The 11,818-nt window shown below is 42.8% G+C and overlaps 1 protein-coding gene across 2 annotated transcripts; it reads right to left on the reverse strand.

Moving 5' to 3' along the window:
- Nucleotides 1-891: 891 nt before the first annotated feature.
- On the reverse strand, nucleotides 892-11,818 carry miip (migration and invasion inhibitory protein). 2 transcript variants are annotated; one of them, XM_078425243.1, is made up of 10 exons: nucleotides 11,754-11,818; nucleotides 9,501-9,719; nucleotides 7,862-8,554; nucleotides 7,231-7,333; nucleotides 6,938-7,049; nucleotides 6,253-6,320; nucleotides 5,620-5,746; nucleotides 3,696-3,792; nucleotides 2,209-2,337; nucleotides 892-1,516 (listed from the first exon to the last, which is right to left on the reverse strand). In XM_078425243.1, the coding sequence occupies exons 2-10, from the start codon at nucleotides 9,708-9,710 to the stop codon at nucleotides 1,400-1,402; spliced, it is 1,656 nt and encodes a 551-aa protein (XP_078281369.1). In that variant the 5' UTR covers nucleotides 9,711-9,719; nucleotides 11,754-11,818; the 3' UTR covers nucleotides 892-1,399. The 2 variants fall into 2 exon arrangements, with proteins under 2 accessions (XP_078281369.1, XP_078281370.1); XM_078425244.1 differs by having other exon boundaries at nucleotides 9,501-9,722; nucleotides 11,754-11,811.

Consider the following 11,818-nt stretch of genomic DNA (forward strand, 5'->3'; position numbering starts at 1 on the left):
ACAGTGTTAAAGCAACCCTCTGCCTACCTGAGATGGACATAAAATATCTCTTATAGTACAGGAAGGAGTTCTCTCTAATGACCTGGCCAATATTTGTCATTAACCAAAACATTCTCTCTTATTTATCTCATTATCTTTGGAACTTCAATGTGAGTAAATTGAGAGCCTTGGGGACGAAACTTTGTGTATTTCAATGGATACATAAAATATAATCGGAAAGGACACTTGCGTAATTATACTGAATATCATGAATTTCCACGTTCACTATCCACCCTCTCATCATCTTAGCCCCCCCCCCAAGAGGGGCCGATGCATATGTGTACACATACACGCACGTGCGCACATACATACCAAGAGGCACTGAACATTGCCAATAAGGCAACAGGCACACCATGGTAATATTCCGAATGAGGTAGCACAGGTGTAAATAAATTTGACAAAGAGAATTCCAAAGTGAGGAACTGATTGCAATAGAAGGACGATAAAGGAGACTGGCACCAGCAGCTAGAACACGCATTGCAAGCAGTAATCAGTGTTTACAATTTCATACAAATACAGTAAGATCAGGCTGAAGACACACAACAAGGGCAATCAAAAGCTGCGCATCTATCCAGGTGAAGCCATTTCAAAAATATCAGTCAAAAATGTAACGAGTGGCTCTACTAATTAATAAATTATTAGTGACCTTATAGTTTATCATTATGATATATTACCCATACCTCAAAAACATTGCCACACTGCATTTGTAGAAATACCATTCACACCAACTCATTATTGATTTTTAATAATTAGATCAGCATTTTTTCAATGAATAAAAACAAACAATAAAACCATATTAAAAGCACAAAAATATAAAAGCAATAACCCTGCACGAATCTCCTCAGCAGTTTGCTACACATCTTTTACAGATGACAAGAATTTTCAACCCAGAAAGAAATAACATCTACCAACAGCAAATAAAAACTCACAGCAGGAGAAGCAACCACCAATTAAGGCAACTAATTGGGATATGCATAGATAGTCTCACCCCTAGCACATAGCCCCATTACAATGAATGTCCATTCACATGGATGTACAAAACAGCCCGCTCATCGAACGGAGAGAGTAATGCTGTTACTTGTGCATCAGCTGTAGTTTTCCCTCCAAGAAAGACTGCAAAATCAGAAATGAAGAAAAAATTCCTGGGGCTCCCTTCAGCATTCTATCTTACTGAAAATACGGCACTTGAGGTAGTTGTACACCAGGTAAGAAACTTGCACAACAGGATTGAGAAGCTCAGATTCAGAGACAAGATACGTTCCAGTATTATGAAGGGAAACCGTACCTATGAATACAATGAGCTCTTGATATGTGGGTGTGTGCACATCCAAAGGCTAGGAAGGTGAATGAAACCTGATTTTTAACTCAATTTCAGGCTTTGCTCTAGTTTCTGAAATTGGTACCGAGTTGAACGTGAGAAGTCCAGCAACTCATCTGTTCTGGTGCCTCCAGCCACTCGAGACACTGCAGCAGCACTCTAAAACAAAAGCACAATGTTGTTACCAGTCAGCTCTTTCTTCACAAAAATTACAGTAAAGAGTGCACCACTATTGAACCTTTACACTCTTTTCTGTATATTATGCCTCCACTTTAAGTTTCACTAACTTTTCTCCCCCAAATTGAGGCTAGCCTTGGGTTCAGTCAGTTGTGGAATGCCATTTTTATTTTTCCATAATAGGACACAAAGTAATTCACAGAGATGTTGGTCACACCTTGGGCTGAATCCACCTTTATTTTAAAATTTATGAAAAAGCTGAATATTGACCTGAGCAAATTGTCCACGGTGAAAAGAATTTAAATGTGAAGTTAAGGAGTCAAAGGCAGGAAAGAATTCAATTAACGTTGCCACAAGTTGTGAAGTGAGAGAAAGTTATTTGAAGAAGCAGATAATAATTTTCTGTAAAATATGACAAGGCGCCAATTAGATCAAGTTCACCTCGAATAAAAGTCCCACTACTGCAGAGGTAGTACCTTAAACCGATTCTGTTTACAAGGAGTTATGCATGGAGACTAAATCCCATAGATGCCTTTCAATACAGCTGAAAACCTTTCAACATTTTGCACCATTTGATATTGAGTGATTCACATTCAGCCACAATGACCAGAGGTGTTTCATTAACTATTGGATATGGCAGGATATTAAATAACAGTACAGTATTAGCATCTTACCATGATTAAGGTGTGATTAAGACTCAATGGCACAGAAGTCTTTTTGTCTTCCAATGCACTGTGCAAATCCAAGGTGCTTGCTACGGGGGTTGTAGAAGGCATGGAACTTTCCCAGCCCAATAGACAGTGCTATGAGGCAAAACAGGGTAAGATCAGACACTTTAAAAAAATGTACATTCACAATACTTTGACAGTGTAAAACACATAACCAAGCCTGAGCCAACCCTCACCTGCGGCCTGTTCCTATACCTTTCTCAGCACAAAGTGCTGATTGTTGATTAGCTACATTAGCACATAACAAAGATGGAATTAAACAAATTTGGCTCCTTGAACTTGGCCTTGTCTTGACCCGAAACTTCACCTATTCCTTTTCTTCAGAGATGCTGCCTGCTCCGCTGAGTTACTCTGGGTTTTTGTGTCTATCTTCTTCTATTTTCCTATCCAATTTAATATCCGAATTCCCTAAATGATCAAAGCTTATTGATCTTAACATAAAATGGTCAAACATTTTGGAGAAAACTCCAAAGATTTGCAATCGTCTACACAAATAAATTTCTCATCAGTTCAAAAACATCACCGTTTCCTTAAAACTATGACAACTTATCTTTAAACTCTCCAACAGAGAGAAGCGGATTCTTGGCCTTGAGATCCATCCTCTCAATCCCTGTCATTTCCTGTACATTTCAATCTCTCATTCTTCTAAACTCTCGGGAACACAAGTTAACTTTATTCATTCTCTCTTCAAAGAGCAAACCCTTCATCCGATGAATCAATGCAGTAAACAGATACCACGTTAACTCCAAGGCAAGTACACAAACATATCCTTCGTAAGGTGTGGAAGCCAAAACTACACTTTGTACTCCTTGCAGAATCAGTTGAAAATGTATAAAATCTAAACAAGTCTCAGCACTAATGGATCCAGCTATGAAGGCTTATATTTAATGATCTTTGCGTGCAAGTATGCGAGCCATTCTCTGGAGCGTTGATTTTTCAGAAATTTAGTAGATGAAGAAAAGGGCAAAGCTAAATGGCATATGGGAAAATAAGCAAAGCCTGGCTAATGTTGTCCTCTGATATTCATAATATATTTAAACATTATGGTAGATAATAGTCCTTTACCTATCAGTAAAAAAAGTAAGAGCAATTATTTTTTTTAAAGGATAACTGGATAATAAATCACTTTTGAAGATGTCTTAGCAAAAATTGACCTGAGTGCATATTGATAAAGGAACCAGAGATGCAGTACTGTACAGGTCCTTCAGCCCAACTCCCTCATGTCCAAGATGCCCATCTAAACTAGCCCCATTAGTCCACGTTTGACCCATATCCCTCTAAACATTTCTTATAGACTCCAGCCAAACATAGAGCCACCAAAAATTCAGGATATTTAGAATTTTTCATTTGAAGACTGTACACCGAGGTTTAATTGTATGAAGAGGACTGACACAACAATTACATTTCAAGCATGCAAACACATCAAAACTTACCGAAGGTAGTGACAGACTATCAGTAGGATTGAAGCTCTTCCTACGGTGAGGCTTGTATATGTGTGGAGGGAGCAGAGTTGATCTGGGGATACTGACCCTGAAAGTATAAACATTGAATTTGTCCAATTAATTCAGATTGTTTTTGAGAACACTAACATTTGCCAATCCTTCTCATACAGTGACTGAAAAATCTGTCATTTAAAGAGCAATGAATAAAGAAACAGAATTGCCACTGATAATTGGAGTGAGAAAATGATGAGGCAGAATCACTCATTAGCCCAGAGAAAAGCATATACAGTAAATCTCTATTCGAACTTCACATAAGGATAAAACAAAAATAAAGGGCTGACGAATTGTCTCGACCCGAAATGTCACCCATTCCTTCCTTCTAGAAATGCTGCCTGACCCGTTGAGTTACTCCAGCATTTTGGGTCTACCTTCGATTTAAACCAACATCTGCAGTTCTTTCCGACAAAAATAAAGGGCTAGTGGGGAAAAAGTGTAACTGAGGCAAAAGATCGGCCAAGATTGTACTGAATAGTGGAACAGGCACAAGGAGTCCAATAGCCTTCTCCGGTATCTATTTTTTTCATGTTCTTATGTACCACAACATCAAGGTTGCGAGCAATCTTTTCCATTCAGACTGTAAGAGAGATGCGAATGGACATTAGGAATACATTTCGTGGCAGGAACAAAAAGATAATGGGTTCAGTAATCTTAAATTTATCTGTAAGAGAGCAATCCTATTTTTTTTTTTACACTCCCCTTGTAGCTGAAATCTTGTTTGCTTGAAACTAGTGTTTGCATTCAAGGCCCAGTTAGTGATTCGTAATATCTGGTGTAATTTAGTTGTTTTTGTAACCTTTGGCATCTAATTATAGATCCAAGGAACCCTATGCTTTTTGTTTTAAATGAACATCCTGCCATCTTCAAAATCAGTACAATCTCCCACATCAATTCACTGCCTTTTCCCTTACTGAAAAAATAAACCTCATCTTTTGTCATGCCAGATGCAATATACTGCAAGACAACATTCCACCAATATCCCGTTGCTTACACAAGAAAAACATTTTTTTGGTTCCAATTCAGTCCTAACATTTTACTCCAGTCTAGCTATTTGTCGGTTAATAAGAGGCTGATTCTCTCCCCATTCCAATACAGGCTAATCTATTCCTGTACACTTCTTTCACCCTATCTCATTTCTCAATTGAAGTTTCTATTTTCTGCCTGGTTGTGGTACTTATAAGCAGGCTTTTCTGTTTCCATTTAAGCTCTAGATGTTTAGTCATCCATGATGTTCAGTCTAAGGAAAAGTGAAATGTGTCAGATGCATAGCCAAAACCTGCAAGGGCTTCCCATAGCTCATTAACTGCTTTACTTTACCAACATTTTGTTCAATTCACCTAGCATAAATCCCTTTGGAAACCACAGAAATTAGCCTTCTTCACTGTTGATTATTTTTTACCCACCGCTGTAAAACACTAAACTTAGAAATTGGAGATATAAATATTAAAAATGTAACTATTACAAATCTTACAGATGGCCATCTTTATACCTTTCCCCCATTTCTAAATTCCTATGCTCAATTATATAACAGAATCTATTTACGTAAACTAGTCACTGTGATCCCTCCATCTACCTAGATGATCTGTTGCAACACCAATATCAATGCTACATGTGGACAGGGGAATTTCTGATGTTTATTTTTTTTTTTTAATAGTTTAAAAAGGAAACAAACTACATCCATGATATTGGTCTAAGAAAGAAGAAAAAACCCTCCAGTCTCGCTGGAGCTACACTATTGTATGGTAAATTTACCAAAATTACTTTCCAGTATATTCGTATCTTGGTTTATGCTTTCAACAACAATCTGCAAAGTAATGATGTAGGCATGTAGTAGGTGCAGTAATGGGCAGGATCTCACCTGATATAAGCAGGCTCCTCCATGGTGTGCGGTCGCTTTGACTTGGGAGTTTTACAAACAGCACATGCTGCTGCTGGTTCCAATGGAACTGCAAACAGGCGACTGTTAACACGGTAAGAATGTGTGCCTGAAAGACAGAATCACACCTATCCCTATTGTCAACTGGCAACAACATTCTTAATGGAGCACAGCTCTCCAGCTTTCCATAGAGCCTAGTAATAAATACTATCCATCAACTGGAGTCATGGGAATGCAACAATAAGGGGTTGTTGACCACTTTGCCTGCCAAGCCATTCAATAAGGTCGTGGATGATTTGATCTTTGGCCTCAACACTTTTTGCTACCAAATTGCCACAAATCTTCTTTCTTCCGTAATCTAAAAATATTTTTCAGCTCAATGCGTATTCTTAATGACTCCGCATTATTACCCACTGAGCCATCACTGGAACAAATTATAACTTTAGCTTGCAGAAAAGGATAGGAAAAGTACAATGGGATATGGCTCAAACAAGGGCCGATGGGAAGGGCTTAGATGGGCATCTTGATCGACAAAGATGGGATGGACCGATGGGCTTTTTTTCCAGGCTGAATAACTCTATAAAACACCATTGCCCCACAAAGAACAACACTCACATTGGTGAATTTGACTGTTGTAGTTGAGTTCCTCTTGATCTGTGACCTTATCATTTTGCTCTTCTTCTCTAAAAGTAGAAGACATCAGATGATTAAAGACCGACAGATCTACTGAACATTGCAGCTTTCTACCAGCTAGTTTTCTTTGGCCATGGATTAAACAGCTGACCATTCACCAACTGTAATCCCCAGAAAAAGGAAATGACCATGTGCTCCTATTCTTCGCCCGCTGCAGCTGGCTAATCATACCGAGTCGCAGAGCCCCCTCATGCACATTCAAGATTCAAGCGTGTTTATTGATCATATTCACTGGAAATGAATCTGAACAATTAAATTCTCACTGGCTGCATTCTGCCATTCCACACGACCGAATGTTCTACGATTGCTGACCTGCAACAATTTTACTTTTCTGTCCTAGGTCTACATTCCTCAGTTCACTATGTGACCAAAAATATACTGTATTCTCAGTCTTGACAATATTCAATGACAAAGCCTCCACGAATTACAGGATAACTCCAATCATTTAAAGCAAGTTAAGGAATTCCTTTTGACCCCAGCCTTCAGTATTGGATTTGTTATCTTGAGAAGATATATCTCCTTATTCTGGACTTCCACACTCCCCCACCCAATTCCAATATCCCAAGATCACTCTTGCACTGTCTAGAAACCCCAAACACATACTTACTCCATGTACTCTTGGTGAAGGCATTCTTCTTTGTTCACCCGTCGGAAATTCTGCAGTTCCAAGAAATACTCTTCAGATTTTTCTGACAGCTGTGAGTCCACGTCTATCAGACCTGATGAGAACCAACCAGAAAATTAAAAACAATCAACTTGCACAAAAGAGATCTCACAGTGGAGAGGTGCAACAGCAGGGACCAACACAAAGGTCACAAGCTGGAAATGCTCCAGGCATCCCTGTAGCCCAGGTGAACAGTTGAAATCCCAGAACAAATGTAACACAACCCAGCTTATTACCTGCTATCCAATCGTAGCCCAGAAGGGGTTGCACAGACTGAACCTCGGTGTTGAAGCTGGATTCCTCGTCTGGGGACAGGAATGTCACATGACCTATATCTGCCTGGAAATTAAACAGAAAGGTTTAATAGACTGAACTACATTGACAACAGATAAATCTAGCATACGCAGGGACAGAGGTTGCAAATCCCACTATCTACGCCCATGCATCACAGTGACAGGCAGTTGATACACTGCATCATTAAGTTTTAGAAACCACTCTGACCATTTTATCCATTTATGCCAAGACACGGTTCTTATACCCCTGTGCCAGTTTTCTTTGGCATACTCATAGTTCCTGTACCCATTCACGCCACTCCGACCACAATGCTCAGATCCGTCTATTCCACACCCTTCAGTTCTGCTATCTTCACATTCCCTATACCCTTCCTCTCTGGCCAGTCACTTTAGACTTATCACAATTCCCTGTACATGTCCATTCCAGCCAGCAGCATACCTTGCTGGAACAAATTACCCTTTAACTCAAAAAAAAAAAAACAGAAGCTGGAAATTCAGACCTTCTGAACTTTGAAATACCAAACATAGAAAAAGCTTGCAGCAACAACAGTAATGGAAATAAGAATAGACCAACCTTCACCATCTTGTTACGTGGTTCCAAGAGGATTGATTTTGGTTTTTGAGTATTTCTGATTAAATGCTTGCCTTGTCGATCATTGCCCACATCCAACAGCAGGTCCACATATAACGGTGAATCTAGCTTGGATCTTGGGTTTGGCTTCTCATTGAGGGACTGAAGGAAGTGGGAATAGTGTTGGGAACTGCTTCTGTTGCAGTCAGCTCCTGTTGTACTTGATGCTGGGATAGGGAGCTCTGGTTGATCTGTTAATGTTGGGTTAGGAGGTTTGGTAAAAGGAGTTGAGCTTTGAAAATATTCAGTCACATGGTTACTTTTTGGATCCAGCTTTTGCGTGTTCCATTTCTGGCCCAATGGTTCTGCTGTAATAAAACTTTCTCCGGGTGACATAACTGCTGACGTGGAACAGCTTTTCTCTACATTGGAAACTGCTTTGGCCTTACTGACAGGAAGTCTGTCTGCCAGCTCCATGCCAGCTCCATCCCCTGAGCCAAGGCCCCAACCTTGCTTCTTGAGTCTGAGCATTGAGGGAGTGCAAAGTGCTGCTCGAGATTCTTCTCTTTTCTGCAGGGATTCAGACATTACCACCTCGGTGGGCTGTTGGAAGACATCCTTCTTCGTCTGTTGTCCAAGCATTTCACAACAAGTTTCGTATTTCAAACTGGGATTCCTCCTTAAACAGCCATCTCCCTGGTAAAAGAGAACATAATTCTGTCATTAGGACACAAGAACAAAATAAACGGAAGCAAATCTAGGCCATTCAGTCCCATGTACCTGCTTCACTGTTCAATAGAATTGCAGTTGATCTTTTACTTAAGTTCTGTTACCTTGCACTAACCCCATATCCCCATTCCTTTAACGTCTAAAAATGCACCAAACTCTTTATTAAATACACTATACAACTGAGACTCCATAGTTCTTGTTGGAAAATTCCAAAGATTTATTACCCTCACTTTTCATCCTTGCCTCGAATGTCATAGCCTTTATTCTGAGATAGTGACCCCTTGCTCACAATTCACAGGAGAAAAATCAACTTGCACTCTCTCAGGAGCCAAATGCAAACCCGCAGAACACAAACGCACAAAACACAGAACTAATCACAACAGAACTAAAAACTGAGAAAAATATATGCTCAAGTTTTAACTCAAGTAGCAATATTGCAAGAAACAAAAGGTGACTGGTGAAAGATTAAGTAACATCACACTTACTGGTACTAAAGGTCTCTGATTTACTCTATGTTTCCCATTGTTGAAACGGTAATTTGGTGGGGGTGGGGGTGTTACTCTAATCTGGAAATGAACCTGCCAAGGTGCGACTAATGGGAATTACAGTACTCAAATTTTAATCCTTTTTGATCATCAGTAGGGGAATTTCATGCTGTGATTAATTGTTGAACTAATGATACATTTAAGAGAGTTGTGTACGTGATAAATATATTGAAGCCACTGGTAGAACAATTTCATGCAGATGCATTTTACACTGGAATCTAGTATGTGTATTCGGCCAACTGAAAGGTGTCCAAGAACTCTGCTTGGGGCTCCAAAGCATCCCCATTTTCATAGCTTCACTTGCAATTTAACCATTAATATGAGATATGCATTTCATCACTTTAGTTAATAATAATGTCTACAACTACCTCTAGTCTGTTGGCCCTGTAGCTGTTCTGTTGGGAATCTGCAGCTTTTCCGATCTCCGCTGAGTTGACTCCATTACGGCTCTCTGGGGGCTGAAGTGTATTGCTCGGGGCTCCAAACTGTTGTCGATCTTCTCGCAGTCTTTGAAATAGATGTTTGCTTTGATGCCGAAGGGACTGAAGACAGTCGGAATATGACATCTCACGAGGCATCAAAAACAGCTGCTGAGAAAACAAGCAGAAGGGTCAAAAATTAGGCATGCAGCAAATGGCATATTAGCCTTTATTGCAATGGGGTTGCAGTTTAGAAATACGGAAGTTTTTTCACAATTGAATAGAATGTTGAAGAGGCCACAGTAGAAGTACTGCACACAGTATTGGTCCCCTAACTAACTAAGTCTGCCAGATGTCAAGCAATAATCAAAGTGCTGGAGGAATCCAGCAGTTCGGGCGACATCTGTGCAGGGAAGTATCCCAAGCTTTCAGGTTCTGAAGGGACCTGACCTGAAACATGATCTGTCCTTTTCCCTCCACGCTACCTGACCCACTGAGTTTCTATGGCACTTTGGTTTTTTTTGCTCAGGATTCCAGCATCTGCGGTCTTTTGTGTCTCCAGGTTAGATATCAAGATGTTTTCATTAGTGGAGAGTCTTGAATGAGGAGATTTGGGTTCAAGATAAGGGGCTGGTCATTTTACATCCAAGTTATATTGAGGTTTCTTCTCCGAAGATGCTGAATCTCTGGAATTCTCTACCCCAAAGAATTAAGGAGGCTAGCTAGTCAGAAGTGTTTAAAGTAAAAGTGGTTACGTTTTTCAAAGGGGAGGGGGGGTGGTGAGAGTTATGAACAGGAATCATGAATCCCAGGCCAGGTTAAATCAGCCGTGATCATATTGAATGCCATGGGGTGGGTCGGTTGGTCTATCTCCCCTCCTGTCCTTTTTCCCCCACAGGTGCTGCCGGACCAGCAAACTTACACCACAACTTGGTGTTCTGCTCGGGATTCCAGCATCTGCACTTCCTGGTGTCTCCCTTCTCCTACTTATTGTGTTGCAAGGCACCAAGCCCCGCCGTTCCCGGTGATAGGAAGCAGGAGCGGCTGAGGTGGTTGGGTCAGGCCTGGGTCGCTGGCCTGACTCGCCGGGGTTACCATAGCGACCGCTCCCGCCCAAGCCCGGGCGGCAGCGCACACCCTGGCCCTCCCCTCCTCAATCCCTCTTCCCTCCCTACCTCACTCTCTCCCCTCCTCACTCCCCCTTCCTTCCCCTCTCCACTCCCTCTTCCCTTCCCTATCCTCCCTCTTCTCTTCCCTTCCCTCCTCACTCACTCCCCTTCCCTCATTCCCTCTTCCCTCCCCTCCTCACTCTCCCTTCCCTCCACTCTCCCTTCCCTCCCCCCTCACTCCCTCCCCTCCCCCCCTCACTCCCCCCCCTCCCCCCCTCACTCCCTCCCCTCCTCACTCCCTCCCCTCCTCCCTCCCCTCCTCACTCTCCCTTCCCTCCACACTCTCCCTTCCCTCCCCTCCACACTCTCCCTTCCCTCCCCTCCACACTCTCCCTTCCCTCCCCCCCTCCCCTCCCTCACTCCCTCCCCTCCTCACTCCCTCTTCCCTCCCCACTCTCCCTTCCCTCCACTCTCCCTTCCCTCCCCTCCTCACTCTCCCCTCCTCACTCCCTCTTCTCTTCCCTCACTCCCTCTCCTCCCCACTCTCTCTTCCTTCCCCTCCCTCTTCCCTCCCCACTTCCTCTTCCCTCCCCACTTCCCCTTCCCTCCTCACTCCCTCTTCCCTCACTCCCTCCCCTCCTCACTCCCTCCCCCCCTCACTCCCTCTTCCCTCCCCACTCTCCCTTCCCTCCACTCTCCCTTCCCTCCACTCTCCCTTCCCTCCCCTCCTCACTTCCCTCCCTCCTCACTCTCCCCTCCTCACTCTCTCTTCTCTTCCCTCACTCCCTCTCCTCCCCACTCTCTCTTCCTTCCCCTCCCTCTTCCCCTTCCCTCCCTCTTCCCTCCCTCTTCCCTCCCCCCCTCCTCACTCTCCCTTCCCTCCACCCTCCCTCTTCCCTCATTCCCTCCCCTCCCTCTTCCCTCATTCCCTCCCCTCCCTCTTCCCTCATTCCCTCCCCTCCTCCTCCTCCTCCTCCTCCTCCTCCTCCTCCTCCTCCTCCTCACTCTCCCTCCCCTCCACACTCCCTCTTCCCTTCCCTCACTCCCGACCCTACCCCGCGTCCATTCCCCCATCCTCTTGTCCTCACCCTACCTCAGTCCATCACTCCAGGAGCCCTTCTTCTCGCTGCATTCACGCCAGTTGTCCGGTCGGTCCGA

The sequence above is a fragment of the Rhinoraja longicauda genome, chromosome 30, assembly GCF_053455715.1.
Source record: "Rhinoraja longicauda isolate Sanriku21f chromosome 30, sRhiLon1.1, whole genome shotgun sequence".
In the NCBI taxonomy this organism is placed as follows: Eukaryota; Metazoa; Chordata; class Chondrichthyes; order Rajiformes; family Arhynchobatidae; genus Rhinoraja; species Rhinoraja longicauda.